The 17,101-nt window shown below is 46.9% G+C and overlaps 1 protein-coding gene across 2 annotated transcripts in view; it reads left to right on the forward strand.

The window, feature by feature from the left end:
* Anxa2 (annexin A2) overlaps nt 1–16,100 on the forward strand; it is a 38,676-nt gene extending 22,576 nt beyond the window's left edge. For both annotated transcript variants that reach the window (XM_005075483.4, XM_021230350.2), the window contains exons 4-13: nt 594–688; nt 4,211–4,324; nt 7,296–7,386; nt 7,991–8,070; nt 9,209–9,268; nt 10,770–10,863; nt 11,839–11,934; nt 12,384–12,442; nt 14,196–14,318; nt 15,750–16,100. In XM_005075483.4, coding sequence (XP_005075540.1) covers nt 594–688; nt 4,211–4,324; nt 7,296–7,386; nt 7,991–8,070; nt 9,209–9,268; nt 10,770–10,863; nt 11,839–11,934; nt 12,384–12,442; nt 14,196–14,318; nt 15,750–15,809 — 872 coding nt within the window. In that variant the 3' untranslated portion in view covers nt 15,810–16,100. The remainder of the gene's footprint in view (nt 1–593; nt 689–4,210; nt 4,325–7,295; nt 7,387–7,990; nt 8,071–9,208; nt 9,269–10,769; nt 10,864–11,838; nt 11,935–12,383; nt 12,443–14,195; nt 14,319–15,749) is intronic.
* The last annotated feature ends 1,001 nt before the right edge of the window (nt 16,101–17,101 follow it).

Here is a 17,101-nt window from a genome sequence, read left to right on the forward strand (position 1 = left end):
TACTCTTTTTAATACAGTTGTAAAATTGATTATTAAAGTCACCTATTGAAGATTGAAAGCACAGGATGTGTATTTTCCTTGTGAGACAATCTCATCTTCAATAAGTGTGGTTCTATTAATCAATTAAGCTATTAAACTATAACTGCCATATTAAGCCTGACTCGTTTGTCATGACAGCTGGTATAATTATAGAAATTATACCTAGCCGTTTATACAGCCGTAATCTTGCAATAAATATAAATAATTGTCTCTATTAATTCATTTTGAAGGTTCTGTCTATTAATTCTCTAGTTAAGTGGCAATTTGGGGACCTGCGTTTAAAATCCTCCTAAATCTTTGTTGTTCGTTCCATCTGGCTGCCAGAGTTTCACACACAAACCTCCCACGATTGATTTCAGGAACCAATTTATGAACAAAATAGCTTTTTAAGTACAAATATTTAAAGGGTTGAGGCCTGCTGTCTAAGGCTTTCTGGGAAAGAGGGCAATGAGGGGGTCTGTGTTGGGTCGGGAAGAGAGAAGAGTTCACTGTATGAAAGTCCCTTGAAGTAGGAGAGTGTGGTGGGGTAACTGTTCACAACTGCTTCTCCACAGGAGTGGATGAGGTCACCATTGTCAACATTCTGACTAACCGCAGCAATGCGCAGAGACAGGACATTGCCTTCGCCTATCAGAGAAGAACCAAAAAGGTACAGGACTGTTGGGGTGGAGGGCAGGCCTTGCTGAATTGTGTCCTCAGACATTGCCTGTTCTGTTCTTAAATGTGCATGTGTGTGTGAGTGTGCGTGTGTGTGTGTGTGTGTGTGTGTGTGTGTGTGTGTGTGTGTGCGCGCGCGCATGCGGTGTGTCCTTTGTTCATGTCGCCCTGCATACCCCAGGGTGGCAGACTCTGGAGCTTCCCCAGTGATTCTCCTGCCTTCATTTTCCATCTTGTCACAGAAATGTTTGGGTTACAGCTGTGGGCTACCACATCTGGCTTTTTTACATCTAGCACCATTACCTGCTGAGCCACGCCCCACCCCCCAACATTCTTTCTGTGAATTGTGGCTCTTCTTTAACCAAAAAGAACCTTCTAGAACCCTTGGATATCCAAGGTGTCCCTCTTACATCCTTGTGAGGGTTGCTACTCACACAGGTACACATGTAGGAGCTGGAACATAAAGGCAACACCTTGGAGCACATGAGGGAGACATTCTGGAATATGCCACAAGGAACTTAATTTTAGGATGGTTTCCTCTGCTGGGCATTGATGCTAACAGGGTCTTCTCACTTGCACTAAAGGGCTAGGGAGACAGCTCAGTTGGTAAAGTGCTTGCCACACAAGCGTGAGGATCTGAGTTCAATATCCAGCATCCATGTTTAAAAAAAAAAAGGCTACATGCACTGGCTTCTCATTGTAACCCCAGTTCTAGGGAGTCTAGACAGGAGAATTCTTGGGGCTCTCTGGACAATCAGTCTAGCTGATTCAGAGAGCTCTGAGTTCAGTGAGAGACCCTGTCTCAAAAATCAGATGGAGCCCAATTAAGGCAAGAAACAAACATTACCCTCTGTCCTTTATGTGTAAACACACATGTACACATGAACATATGCACACACACACAAAACAAACAAATAAACAAACAAATAACATGCTTGGCATCTTCAAATCATTCCAGCTATTGGGCGTGGCTGCATGCTGTGGCCCTTCCTGCTATCTTCAGCATGCCTCGATCCTGCTATTTAAGGAGTCTTTGTGTGTTTTCTCCTTTGCTGGTCCACCAGCAGTCAAAAGCAGCTCCCACTTGCTCCTCTTACTTTGCTGCAGCATGGGGAAATTTTATTTTTAAGGAGCTTTTCACTTATTCTTGGACAGTGCCGTAAGAGTGGCTTCGTACAGCTCCCGTCTTACTCAGGCCACAGTAGAGGTGACCTGAAAGGATGCCAGAAGAGACTGTGTGTTCCTGGAGTTGACATGACCTCCAGGTCCTGGGAGTTACAGGTCAAGCCTTCCTGTAGCTCCCTCCTCCATGCTCTGGAGCGGTTGGAAAGGACATAAATAGGAAAACAGCTGACTCCCTTCATCCCACATGCATTCAAATTCTTCTTCCACTAGACTTGTATTAATCTGCAGTGAAGCACAGAGGGGACTGGTTTATGTCTCTGACTTTCCAAGAGAATCTGAATGCTGGAAGAGCCAAGTTCCTGTTGGAACAGGAGATCCACCACTCTGGACAGTAGGAAATAATTGCTCGTTCGGTGTGGTCTTGGAACTGTGCTCGCACACAGAGCTTGATTTCACATTAGGTAGCTGGAGAACACAGATCCTTCCTTCATAGCCTGCTGGAGTAAAGATATTATCAGAATCATGAGAAGGGCCAGCAAATCAAAGGCATTGCCACATGCTAGGGATACCCTACTCTCCTATGACTCTTGGTGGCCCAGAATGATTATCTGTCACAGAAAGATGCCATAACTGCTTGAGGTCATTTCTGAAGGGCATCCTAGCATTTTTTAGATGAATTGTTTGTCAAGGTCTAGTCTAGGGGAGCAATTCTCAACCTGTGGGTCATGATCCCATCATAAAGCATAGATATTTATGTTATGACTCACAACAGTAGCAAAATTACAATTATGAAGAAGCAAGGAGAATAATTTTATAGTTGGGGTCACTACAACATAAGGAACTGTATTAAAGGGTCACAGCATTAGGAAGGTTGAGAACCCTGCTCTAGTAGGATGCATACTAACCCTGCCCAGGTATAAGCTGCAGATCTTGGCACAGCTAGCAAAAGAGGGCCATGAAGAGGAAGGAAGTTTGGATTTTGTGCCTTGCACATTCAAACCAGTATTAGACATGAGGTTTTTCTATACAGTGGACAACTGTTCTCTAATTAATCCCCTCTGGGATTTTTGTTTGTGCTGAGATGGTGGTGGGAAGTGTCAAGGGCAGACTAAGTTGGGATCACTTAACCTCAGGGTTCCAATTTGGAAGGCTGGTGTTATAATCGGTGTGTGTTGTTTTAGAAAGAACCTCCTACCGCCCATGCATGTTTAGAGCATCAGAAGCCAGAGAAAGACAGTGAATGGGCTGGTCCCAATGCTTCCTCAGACCTACATCAGGTCTGACGTACTTGACACATGTGGGTTTGGAAAGACTGTCTCTAAAGCATGCTACACACCACCTCGAGAGGCATGACAGGTGGATCCCCAGGAACTGTTGACCAGCCAGCCTACATGACCAAGTTTCAGGCCATCGAGAAACCCTTCTTCAAACAGATAGTGGAGGGCACCTGAGGAATGACCCTAAGCTTGTCTTGTGACCTTTACATACATGTGTGCCATCATACATGAACACACGAACACACACACACACACAGAGAGAGAGAGAGAGAGAGAGAGAGAGAGAGAGAGAGAGAGAGAGAGAGAGAGAGAGAGAGGGAACAATTGCAGTTCCCTTCAGTTCAGTTCAGCTATTCAGTGCCTATAGCTGGCAAGATGTCCTATCCCAAGAACGTATCTTTAAGAGCCACCCGGAATTAAGGATATCTGTCTACATATATAAGTGCTGCATCAGATCTCTGACTTTATTAAAATTATGTGTTCACAATGACAATAGCATCCCTAAGAAATAATATTCAGCAGGGAATCAAAAAGGGACTCTAGGGGGCTGGAGTTCACATTGTATTCATTAACACCACCCCAATTTGGAGGAGTAGATGACTCAATGTGAGTGAGGTACAGTGTTTAACCCAGGGAAGGCTCAGCCCCGCTCCTTGCCCTGCTAGGACATCTGGTTCCCTCTGCAGGCTCCAAGACCCCACCCTAGAGAAACTTAACAAATGCCTTTCCTGGGATCTCAGTAGCCCTGGTGGGCTCTGCTATTCTTTATACCACACTTCTTTTCAGCTAGACCTTGACCTTGGAAAGTGCTCTGTCTCCCACAGGGAGTCCCCATGGTAGTGTAAAGTACTGCTCTTAGCTCTCTCAGGAACTGTTATGCTACACCGGTTTCTGGCTAGTGATGAGCCTGGATATTAATGGGTTTTGTTACAGTGCTGTTTCTGACCTCCTGGTCTTTTGAAGGGAATGTAAGGAAGGAAGTTCTCCCCAGACCACAGAGTGGTTGAAGCCTCACAGCCTACTTTTTAGACAGAGATGTCTTATGTCTGTCTCACTGGTTTTAAAGTGGATATTGGTGGTAAGTGTGCCTCTCAAACATCTCCCTTTTGCAGGAGCTTCCGTCAGCACTGAAGTCAGCCTTATCTGGCCACCTGGAGACGGTGATTTTGGGCCTACTGAAGACACCTGCCCAGTATGATGCTTCTGAACTGAAGGCCTCCATGAAGGTAAACACGTGTGGGATGTCATCTGCCAACTCTCCCATTAATGGATGTGAATTACAGCTTTTTTAGTGTAATTAGGTGATTGTCAGTTGTGTTGAATTCTTATTTGAAGTCGTTTCCCCCCCAGTGCTATAAGTTGTCAGGATTTGAACCAAAAATATTTCAATTTCGCTCTCTCTCTTTTTTTTTTTTAAAAGACGGCAACGAAATTTCCTGATGCTGAGAAGTCAGCAGCTGCTCAGACTCAGCACCTGGGCGATTGGAATGTCTTTTGGGAAACTGCTTCCTTGATTACACTTCCTCTTTAAGAGGATATATGTGGTGTTAAGGAGAAAGAAAAACAGCTTTTGTTTAGCAAAGCTTGCAGATTCTGCCCATGATCTCCCAGTGCCACTTCCTCTGACTTCCCATCCAGTCCTGGTCCAAAATTCAGATTTGGGCCCCACATCATCAGTAATGTAGGTAGGGCTCGATTTCAGGTTGGAAATGGCACCTGGATTCAGTCGAAGGCTTTGGAAAGGTGTAATATTGTTATCTAAGTTTTGATTTTGCAAAGTTATTTTGAACATGGGATTTGAGGCTAAACTAGTAAATTCTAGTTTAGGAGCACCCTTGGATTTTTGTGCTCACCTAAACTACACAATATTACTTCAATGTAAGAGCTATATAAATGTCTGACACAGCAAAGCTCAGGGCCCCCTTTCTGTGTGCTTGTGACACGTTGGATAATCTGATGCTGCCCTCTGCTGGCACAGCTAGGTAAGGCACCTGTAGTGAGGGGAAGCCGTATCATCACACACTTTGCCCAGAACACACTGGGAATGAGGTCCCTTCACATACAGGGTGTCACTGGAACCCTGGACTCGATAGCACAGAGCCACTGTAGGACTTGTCAAATGTCTCTTCAGTTCATCAGCGTAGCTCAAGTGGCACTCAGTTTATTTGTGCAGGCTTGTCTCGAGTGTCCTAGGTAGACTGTGTTGCAGGGGGAGAAATCAGTAAGAACAGGGCCTAGAATGTTGAAACTAGGCATGCTAATAATCCCAGCAACCCAGAGGTGATCAGAAGTCCAAGGTCATGCTTGGCTATGAGGGAATTTAAGGCCAGGCGGGATACAGGAGGGAGGGAGGGAGGGAGGGGGGGAAGGTGTAGTTTCAGGTAAACAAGAGCTTGATGAAAGTAACATTCCTGAAAGGGTCAAATCTTTGGACCTTTGAGGCCACGTATGAGCCAATCTTTCCTAGGTTTCTTTAGCCATCAACACTCAGATCAGCTCATTTATGTTGTCAAGAATCCACTTAGCTGTGATCCATACGACTTCCCTGGTATCTATTATTAGGGCTTATTGACTTGAAGCAGACCTGTGTGAGCTGTCAGTCACTCACTAATCTAAGTAACTGAACCCAATGACAGGTGCTTTAACTGGGCCACCTTTGGCCTGGTGCCAGCCTTTCCATTAGCTATCCCAGTTGAGTAACTCTGCTGAAACACGCAGATCTTAAAGTGACATTAGCTGAAACAGTGCTTTCAAAAAAAAAAAAAAAAAGACAACTCTATTCACTTCGGACAACACCAGGGTGGTGTCTCGCCATACGTCACAGGGGAAGTTGCCCCTGTGGTAAGATTCTAGGTGAGCTGTGGAAAGCTTGGGCCAAGTTTTAGGACATTGCCAAGGTCACCTTTGGAAGTAGAGGTAAAGCCCTACTTGAATTCTCTGACTTGCGGAGTGCTACTGTGTGTATCCTCCTTTCCCTCGGTGTCCGGACAGCATTTCTTCTGACACATGCCTCAGAGTCAGTTCCCATTTCTGTCATCTTTGGGAAAAGCTGCCTCTCCCTGGAAGCATTCAGGTGCTTGGCGGTCATCTCAGAATACCCCTCTGGAGTGCTGTGCAGACTTTTCGCTGACAAGGGAAGAATTTTGGGTTTTGCTGGAACCTGTGAAAAATCATGATTAAAAACTCTGGGAGAAGAGTCGAAGATTAGATTAAGATTAAAATTCAAAATTAACTATTAACCCGGGGCTTAGCTTAGATTATGCAAGGCACATTTTAAAGGGGCATATACACTCTAATAAGTTTAATTAATAGCTGACACACTTTTCATGTGGATAAGTACCTTTCTTATTGTATTAACACCTTATAATTGATTTACATTTTAAACAGCTGTAATTCTACTTAGTTCAAAGTGGTACCTCTATATTCATGAAGACAAGTACTAGAAGACCCTGGTTATTAAGCCTTAACTTTGATCAGGAAGCCAGCTTTGAAATACATGTTTCATCGAGTCCTTTCAAGCTCTCCAGCGAGCTCAACATTGTATAAATTAAACCTGAGTATCTCACTCATTAAACTCTCATTTCCTAATAAAGTGCTGGCATCTAGGTTTATTTGGTGCTTTTGTTATTCCCTCTTCCTTCACTAAAATACCGGAAAAGCACAGAGTAGTCAAGCAAACATGGAAGTCACATGATACTTTTTTTTTTTTAACCGTTGAGCCATTTTTGCGTTTCAAAGAAGAGAGAGGAATTGTTACCCTGACAGTGCCTTTCTCTGCTAAGTTGAGGTTCTAACCTATGGCAGCTGCCTGATGGTGACCGCATACCATCTCTTGTCCAGTGAAGACAACTATTTCCTGTTTATTAAAATAGAGGGCGCCTATGATGGAGACTAGCAAAGACAAACAGGAGCCCATGGCCGCCCCTAGCACTGTGGGTAGCTAAGGCCAACCCTAGCATTGTGGGTAGCTTAGGCTGTCTCTGTTCATTCTTTTTTTTTAAAAAAAACATAGTTGGACGTAGATGTGCCATGTACACTGCCTTGGGATCTGGTGATGTGACATAACGCCAGCCTTGTTTAGTGCTGCGGGAGTGGTGCAAGAGGGACGCAGCGGGGAGATGGCGCTAACAGAACCATCAGTTTGCTCGAGGCTGAGGGTGAGGAAGGCTGCTGATGTCTGGGCTTCTTGCTTCCCAGGGCCTGGGGACTGATGAGGACTCTCTCATCGAGATCATCTGCTCCAGAACCAACCAGGAGCTGCAGGAGATTAACAGAGTATACAAGGAAAGTGAGTAGCCTGTCCTGAGTCCATTCTCTTAGCCCAGCTGCTCCCCCAGCCTCTGTGTGAGTGTGTGTGTCACTAATCCTCTGGAGCTCACCAATTAGGCTAGGCTGGCCGGCCAGTGAGTCCCAGGGATGCCCTCTCTCTGCCGACCCAGGACTGGGATTACAAGCACGCATGCGCCACGTTATGCACACATGTGGAGGTCAGAGGACAACCCTGAAAGCAGCTGCTTCTATCCTGCTGCTGTGAGGGGGGCTGGAGGATAGAACTTCAAGTGTGGCCCCAAGCACTTTTATCTGCTGAGCCATCTCGCCAGCTTGAGAAACAGTGTTTTAACTAGAAAAGAGTTGGCTGATTAAAGGGAGCCCAAAGACCCCTGGGTTTGATTTAGACTTGTTCGTTGGCACTGACAATCATCCTAACTCTGATCTCATGGGAGTGAACGTCCTTCTAGAGACTTCTTCCTCAGATGGGGACCCAGCGATAGGTTGCTCCCACACTAGCACAATAATGCCTGCTTTCTGAAACTTGGTGGGTGAGAGATGGTCAGGGTTTGCAGTTGGGTGTACCAGCGGGAAGCATTAAGCCTGATGCGTTGTTTTCTCAGTGTACAAGACTGATCTGGAGAAGGATATCATTTCTGACACATCTGGCGACTTCCGCAAGCTGATGGTCGCCCTTGCAAAGGTTGGTCTCTCAGTCTCTCCCCCCTCCCCCTTTGCTTCCTTGCAGCAGGCACAGCTTCCTCTGTACTGGGGAGGGAATTAACTAAATCCTTGTGCCTGCTCAGAAATTCCCTTGCGTTCGTCCCTGCAGAGCTGTCATTTTGTTAATAGGATTTCTTATCCTGCAGAACCGTGTGGACAACTGGACTCGGGGACCAGGGGAGGGATGGGCGGCTCCCAAGCTCTGGCCTGGATTTCTGTGTTAACCTTCACTGAGTGACTTAAGGAAGGCCACTTTGCCTCTATGTGTGGCCACACCGAACCCATCAAAGCGACCTTACTTCTTTCACCCCTCACCTTTTGTGTGTGTGCCCATGTCTGCCTGTGCATGGGCCTTTGTGGCCTCTTTGCTAATGTTGGATGCAAGTCATGTCTCTTGTGCATCTCCAGTTCTGGCCAGCGTGCTTCTGAACACTTGTCTGTCAAAGGAAGGGGATCTTCTCTCAGGCAAATGACCCACTCTCAGGCCTAGCCCACTCACATCTCCATGACAGTGACCATTCTGCGGCTCTCCTGTCTTCATTCGCCCCTGTCCAGGCACCACAGTCCCTGGGTCTTTTTAGAATCCACTTGCATCATTTGCTCCCTTGACCAAAACTCATTGCTGCTGAACCCTTCCAGGAAGCCCTGCTGCCTGGCCATGTCAACGTTCGTCTTCATCACTGTGATTCTGTCCTTCTGTCCTGTGCTCCCTCTGGGCGGTGTGTCACTCACTCGCAAGCCTGCCATCTGCTCTCTGCAAGGGGTTTCCCTCTGTTTGTACATCACACCACCATCATGGCCTCTCGGTGGTCATGCATTTCACCAGCACACACAGTCTGGGGGAGAAACTAACATGGCTTCAGCCTCTCTGGGGTGTGACTCAGAAAATTCTGAGATGCCTGCTCAAGATTGGGCACCTAGGGGTGGCTGACAATGGTGAGGGTTAGTGTACCCACCGCCTTCCCTGATGATCTGACTCTTCCCTGACCTTGTCTAGATTAACATGAGAACAACTGCCGGTGGTGTTTGTTTGGGAATGAGTTGGAGAGGAAACACCTCCAGCCTTCAAAGCACAAAGAGCTATACGTCTGACCGTCTTCCCTGTTCTTTTCCTCTAGGGCAGAAGAGCAGAGGATGGCTCCGTCATTGACTACGAACTGATTGACCAGGATGCCCGGGTACGTGCCAAGCTTCTTGGCTGAATTTTACATGAGTTGTGCATTTGGAGGGGGTTGTATCCCACATAACCATTTATTTATATACAACGAATAACCCCAGACTAACATTTGTTATCTCTCAGGTTCTCTGGGTCAGGCCTGGGGACTAGATTGGCCAGATGTTTGTGGCTCAAGCTCTCTCATGAGGTTATAGACAAGATGTTGGTCAGGGCTACAGGTCCTGAGAGTGTGACTGAAGTCAAAGGGATCTTCCCTATGTGGTTCGTGGGTGACTTACTGTTGGCAAAAGATGTTAGCATTTCTCTGGAGGCACAGGCCTGCACGGGGCTGCTTGAATGTCCTAACAACATGGTGGCTGACTTTCCCGGAGTGAGTGATTTAAGAGGGAGCCAGAAACCCTCATGCTTTTATGGCTGAGTCCCAAGTGTCACACCCTGGTATGCTCGTCATACTCTGATCATTAGAAGTGAGTCCGTGAATCCAACCCATAGCTGTGGGAGGGGTAGAACTAAGTAGTATCCCTTCCAAGGGAGTATTGGCCCTTTTGAAACCTCAACACATCTGAGAATGTGAGGTTTGTGTCTACTTTCTGGGAACCATACTTGTAATGCCAACGTCAATTACCAGGTCTGTAGCCAGCTCCCATTGGCTCATTCAGGCTTCGGGTGCACGGAAATGTTAGGTCCTGACAGTAAGCTAGTAGGGAATGGAGCAGGTGAAGGAGGCACCAGCAGGACAGGGGGGCTCCCTGCTCTGCTCGGTGGGGACAGGTAAAGGTGACAGAGGCTTGTCCTTCCTCATAAAGCTGGCTGAGATAGCTGTGAACTAGGTGTGACTCACTTAGAGGACCACCAGTTGGGTTATCTCAAAGTGTATCATAAAAGCTGCAAACAAAACCATGTACTTCGTCTTAAAGTCCTCTGTAGTCTTCAGAGTGTTTCCAGTATGCGAGAAAGGTTTCTAGTAAGTTCTAGATGTGGCTTTGTGATCTAGGAAGATAGCTCAGTGTGGCCCTGAGAAGCCAAAAGCAAGTGGTACATTGGGGGGGGTCACACCTTCAGTGTGGGCTTGTGTGCTCACTTGTCACTTGGAATGGGCTTTTTTAATGCACATAGTGTTCTGCCTGCATTTATGCCTACATGACAGAAGAGGGCTCCAGATCTCATTATGGGTGGTTGTGAGCCACCATGTGGTTGCTGGGAATTGAACTCAGAACCTCTGGAAGAGCAGTCAGTGCTCTCAACCTCTGAGCCATCTCTCCAGCCCTAAGTGCAATATTTTTTTTAAAGATTTTATTTATTCTATTATGAATACAACATCCTGCCTCCATGTATGTCTGCACGCCAGGAGAGGGCTCCAGATCTCATTATGGATGGTTGTGAGCCACCATGTGGTTGCTCTTAACCTCTGAGTCATCTCTCCAGTCCCTGGAATGGGCTTCTGAGGAACACTTGCTTGGGGTTGTGTCGTTAACTTTCCCGGTTGCCTGCATCTCCCACAGGATCTCTATGATGCCGGGGTGAAAAGGAAAGGAACCGACGTTCCCAAGTGGATCAGCATCATGACTGAGCGCAGTGTGTGCCACCTCCAGAAAGGTGGGTGCTGTGCCAGGGAGGCCTCAGTGCCTCGGGTTTCTTGGATGGCATAGGTGCAGGCTATGCTGAGGCTTAGATCTCCTGGAACAAGGCTCATATCCACTTGGCTCTCCCTATTTCTTTTATCAAAGCATTTGGCCTCCTTTCTCATTTTGGATCCTCTGTCCCCAAATCTGTTCTGAATTTGATGTTAACTTGTTTTACCGTGTGTGTGTGTGAGTGTGTGTGTGTGTGTGTGTTCATATGGGTTCACCTGTGTGGAGTACATGTGGGAGTCAGAGGTAAACCTCAGGTATCACACCTTAGGAACAATTCTCCCTGTTTTGTTTTGTTTTTGAGTTCACCAGGAGTCCAACATTGAGACTAGGCAGCCTGGTCAGAGATTACCCGTCTACCCACCACAGCCTTCTCAACACTGGGATGGCAAGCACACACCACTATGCCTGGCTTTTTTTTTAACATGGGTTTTGGAGGTTGAACATAGGTCCTCATGCTTGCAAGACAAGCATGTTGTCAACGGAACCTTCTCCCTATCTCTTGCTGATTTCCCTTTTTATTGGAGTACCATTTCATCTTGCTGTGTTTATTGAAGTAGAAGACATGACCAGTTATACTGTTTCTTATGACATCCAGACAGATGTGTTCTAGTCAGAGAGAATGGAAATGAACACCTTCTGTGGCCTAGGCATAGCCATTAGGAATGAGAGCTAGACCTGGGTCCTCTAGCAGGGCAGGTGCAATTCAGCTCTGGTCTACCAGAGTCACCTCCAACCCCTGGCATGACATCTATGATCACCTTCAGGGAGGGAGAGGGGGATGCTGTTGTTATTGTTGTGTGTGTGCATGTGTGTTGTATTTTCTGTTTGTTGTTGTTTATCATGGTGTATAATTAAGTAGGTCATAAGTAGGTCATCAGTGTAGCTTTGCCTAGCACTTCTGATGTTACTTTTTGTTTTATTGTTTTGGTTGTTTTAGTGTTCGAAAGGTACAAGAACTACAGCCCTTATGACATGCTGGAGAGCATCAAGAAGGAGGTCAAAGGAGACCTGGAAAATGCCTTCCTGAACCTGGGTAAGCAAGTGTGGCCTCTCCTCCCTGGAAAAGAGGACAGAAACAGGAGGAATGGATGGCCATCTTTTTACTTCTAGGGGACTTGGGCAGTGTGGTGGCTTTCCAGCATGTCTTGGAGAGTTTCAGGATTGACAGTAGATGTGAGGATGTGAAACCAGACAGAGCAGAGAGTTGCCACAGAGGACTAAGTCATGGGGACAAGAGAAGACTATGGTGGGGAAGCTCATCTATACACTGGGTTGTCACTGTCCTCTACATCTCATGATTGCAAATGCCACAGTGGGCGGGACTCGGTGTGTGCAGGATTCTGAGTATTCCTTAGCCTTCTACATTCTGCATCCATGTGACAGGCCCATTCTGGTCAGTGTCATGGAGCCGGGGCATCGTCTCCCTCATTGCAAGAGAGGCAAGCAGCCTCACTCACCCGACGCTGTCTCTTCTCTCCACAGTCCAGTGCATTCAAAACAAACCTCTGTACTTTGCTGACCGGCTGTACGACTCCATGAAGGTAAGGGCGGCTGGCCCAGAGGCCCGATCTCCAGTAGGCTCCTCTTCTGTTTGGGTTCAAATGGAATCTTCTTGACTAGTGTCTAGAGCAGTGGTCCTCACCTTCCTAATGCGACCCTTTAATACACTTCCTCATGTTGTGATGACCCCCAACCATAGTTATTTTCGTTGCTACTTCATAACTGTAATATGCTACTGTTATGAATCTTAATGTAAACATCTAATATGCAGGATATCTGATATGTGAACCCCAAAGGGATCTCAGCCCACAGGTTGAGACCTGCTGGTTTAGAGGACAGGTCCCCAGTATGTGACAGGAGCATGCTAGCCAGCTGAGATTGTATATGGCAGGTGAGAATCACCAATCCACCTTCGCCCAACTGTTTAAGTATGTGTGACGCAGCTCCAGAAGGAAGTGTCACCGGTGGGAAAGGGCTAGGTGACAGTGGTGTCTGAGTCCTGCTGGGGGTTTCAGTGATGGCCTCCTGTTATCTCCAGGATAAGACCAAACAGGATGCGAGAGACCATCCGCAGGTACTATGCAACAGCTTTTCAGTTCCCTCCCTTAAGTCGTGGCAGGAAACCCTGCGGGGCTTCCATTTTTATCTTCTTGATGAGAAAGGAAGCTGGAGTCACAGGCGCCTCAGCTGGCATGCAGTCATATAGCGGATCTATAGCTGTGTGCTCTTCCTGCACGAACTGACCAGACAAGACCAGCCCATTCCGTAATCCCACAGTGCTCTGCTTTCCAGGCCTTTGCTTTCTCTCTCTGGAGTACCTCCCTTGTCCATGCCGCCCTCCTTCTTGTCTTTTCTTTCCTTTTTTTTGTTATTGTTTTTGCTTTGTTTTGCTACAGCTAACAGTTTCCTCAGTGCAGGCTATTCCACGCATCCACATAGAGCCATGGGAACAGCATGCTGGCCCTTCCTCTCTGCATCCTGCAGTGACAGTAGCCCTTTGTTGCATGTGCAAACTTGCAGGCTGGCCCTCCTAAGCACAGAGATGACTTCTGCGCTGACTGGAGAGATGGCTCAGCAGTTAAGAGCACATATTGCTCCCTCATATTGCTCCCTCAGAGGGTCTGAATTTAGTTCCCAGCATCTATTTTGAATCATTCCTAGGCTCCTGAAACTCCAACTACAGGGGACCTGATGCCCTTGTCTGGCCTCTGTGTGCACCTATACATACACACACGTGCTCCCCTTCACACACAAACTTAGAAGCTTTAAAATAAATCTTTAAAAATTCAAATGTGCTTGGAAATCCAAGATGCTGATCTTTGTCAAGGGAATAGTGTCACTACTGTGTTTTCAGTCTTGAAAGGTTACAGCACCAAGAACCACATAGATGAGGCTGGAGAGACAGTGCAGACATTAAGAGCAGCCGCTGCTCTTGTACAAGAGCGGGGTTTGGCTCCCAGCACCACATTGGACAGTTCACAACCATCTGGAACTCCAGATCCAGGGGATCTGATACTTTCCTGGTCTCCAGAGGAACTCCCCGCCACACACACACACACACACACACACACACACACACACACACACACACACACACACACACACATTCTCTCTCTCTGTCTCTCTGTCTGTCTGTCTATCTCTCTCTCTTTCTCTCTCTCTCAAATTTTAAAAATAGAAATCAATTTGAAAAAAATATAACAACCACATAAGAACCAGAAGAACGTGGTATATGCTTTTTATAATGATAGCATTGTAAAGGAGCTTAACTTGGATGATTGATTTGACTTTCAGGGCAAGGGCACTCGCGACAAGGTCCTGATTAGAATCATGGTCTCCCGCAGTGAAGTGGACATGTTGAAGATCAGATCTGAATTCAAGAGGAAATATGGCAAGTCCCTGTACTACTACATCCAGGTAAGGCCTGTGGCATTGAGCTGGCTCCGCCAGGCATGGTGTGTGTGTGGGTGTGGCTGTGGGTGTGGCTGTGGGTGTGTGGGTGTGTCTGGGCAGGTGGAGGTGTCTGGAGAGAACAGTGACAGAGTGGTGATGCTCTGTTTTCTCATTTTATAGAGAATAGATGCTGGGCACAATGCACCAGGATTTATATTGAAGGCAATCCTTATGATTTGTCGTGGACTCTGTAGGTTCAGAGCAGGATTATACATTTCCCGTATGCGTCACTGTAAAGTGGTCATTGGTGTTCATGGTACCAATCCTACAAGACTTGGTGACAATGAAGGCCAAAGACATTTTGTCTTCTGTGATACTGCTGCTTCTTGAAGGTCCTCAGGAAGACCTGACAGTCTGTCACACAGTCAGCCTCATGGCTGTGCATTTTGGAAGGATGGAAAATTCCCAGAGTTTCCACTGTGCTTAGCTCCTACTAAGCAATATACTAAGCAATCACTCACTACTGAGCTAGCATACCCAGCTTTTTAAGTTTTTCAAAGTTTTGGCATGTGTGTCTGTGTGGGTGTGAGCGTGCACAGGCGTGTGAAGCCAGTGGTCAGCCTCTGGTGTCAGTCCTTCGGCACCGTCCACCTTGTCTGTTGGGACAGCATTTCTCATCTCACTGAGACTTGGGGCTCACTGGCTGAGTGAGGCTGGCTGGGTAGTGAGCCCCACAGGTCCTCCTCTCTCTGCTCCCCAACTCTGGCATTCCAGTGTGCATCACCAGCTCTGACTTTTTAAGACTGAACTCAGGCCCCAAGTCTGTGAGGAAAGCACGTTACAGAGTAAACCATTTCCCTCCCTTTTCACTCTGAGAAGAGTTCTTACTAAGATGTCTGAATTGGTCTTGAACTTGTGATCCTCCTGCTTCACCCTCCTAGTTAGCTAACCATATGGGTATGCACTACCAGGCCAGGCTGCAATTCTCCTTCCTGACATTTCCATATCTGTCTTTATCTATGGTCACCAAAGACAACTATAGAGCGAGTCAGTGTGTCCAGGCTTCTTGGGACACATGCTTAAAGCCGGGGACAGTTAGACTCTTAGAAATGATTTCCTTGCTTCACTATTGTCATGTGACCTTAAGAATTCCCAAGACTTCAAAGGGAGGCAACTGAGGGTCACCCCATCCTCTGCAGGAAGGTAAAGGTGCAGGAGGAAAGGGGGATGCTGAGGACTCCCTGCAGGAAGTGCAGTGAGGGGTACGTTCTCCACCCTTGCAATCATGGTAGGACTCAAAGTACCATTTCCCATTGTCCTCCAGAGGACCAGGGCCATGGTATACTGTGCAGGCCTGTAACATTGTCATAACAGGTCAAAGCTGTGACAGGCTGCCGTGGAATCTGTTCTTTTTTTCTGACACTATAATTCTTTTTTCTTTCTGGCCACTTGTAGCAAGACACCAAGGGTGACTACCAGAAGGCACTACTGTACCTGTGTGGTGGAGATGACTGAAGGGCTCGGCATAGTGGATCACCCAGAAGTGGCCCTGTCGGTGCACCCTCCTAACATTCTAGAGAATCAGCTTGCCACTATGGACCCGGAGCTCCTCCCTGTGAAGATGACAAAGAGCCGCAGACCCATCCCCCATCTTAGCTGCCCTAGCATAGCCTGGCTTTCCCTTCATTCTTTCCTTTATGCCAAAGAAATGAACATTCCAGGGAGTTGGCTGTACCGTCTGTGACATGAGACACTTCGCCTCTTATGTAATATGTCGTGAATAAACCATTTTTACTTTAGAAACAAGAACGCCATTGTCTTCACTTCCATGCCATTGTTCAGAAATCAAACACGCTTGGGATTTGATTTGCTCACCCAGGGAGGCTGTCCCTAGAGGAAGAAAGTTCTAGAACCGAGCTCCCTCCTCTGGTAGCCACTATACAGATGAGGCTTTTAAAGATTAAGTGAACTTAAATCATACACAACTCAAAACTGAGTTCTTCGGCGAGAACGCTAGCACTCACCTGGTTCTGTGTGTACTTTCCCTTAGGGACAATAAACATTTTATTCACATGGATAAACACCAACAAAACGATTCCACCCCAGGCTAACTTGGTGAACCAATGAACTTAGAGAACATGGGTTGAGGATTACTGATAGGGCCATGGGCAACTCAACAGTAGCTTCATCAGTGAAGAAAGTGCCCCTGCCAGCAACAATTATTTGTCTTATATATCCTCAAGAGAGGGCTTGGTGGGCAATGCACTTCTCCTCACAGTCACCCAGCAGCAACACAGCGATTACGTGTACATTCTGGAGGAAGGGGAGGGGTCACACGGCTCTCCCTGCTTCATGGTGGACTGTTACTGAGTGAGGCATCGCAGCTGCTGAGAGTTTAAGTGGGCAAAGGCCTGGCCATGTTTGGAAGACAGCGTCCTACAACACAGGTGTAACACAGGTGTGCACGAGCCCTGGGTTTGATTGCTAGCACCACAATAAAGTAAACAACACCTGCACTCTAATGGACATCTCTGTGGGGCTGCTCCACATGCCTATATGCGAGAGGGCCAGTGGGGCAAGGTCCCAGTGAAGGAAATGAAAGCAAGGGTCTGAGGTGACCACAAACTAGTGGGGCAAGTCTGAGATGGGGTGGAATATTCTGAGTTTTCTGTGGTTCTTATGGTGTGTTTGTTTGGTTGGTTTTTGCTACTTTTAAAAGATTTGTTTTTATGTTTAACGTGTTTTTATGTGTATGCGCAGGTGCCTGTGTGTATGTGAGTGTGAGTGCAGGTGCCTGAAGAGGCCAG

Source organism: Mesocricetus auratus, unplaced genomic scaffold (assembly GCF_017639785.1).
Source record: "Mesocricetus auratus isolate SY011 unplaced genomic scaffold, BCM_Maur_2.0 Super-Scaffold_100691, whole genome shotgun sequence".
Taxonomy (NCBI): Eukaryota; Metazoa; Chordata; class Mammalia; order Rodentia; family Cricetidae; genus Mesocricetus; species Mesocricetus auratus.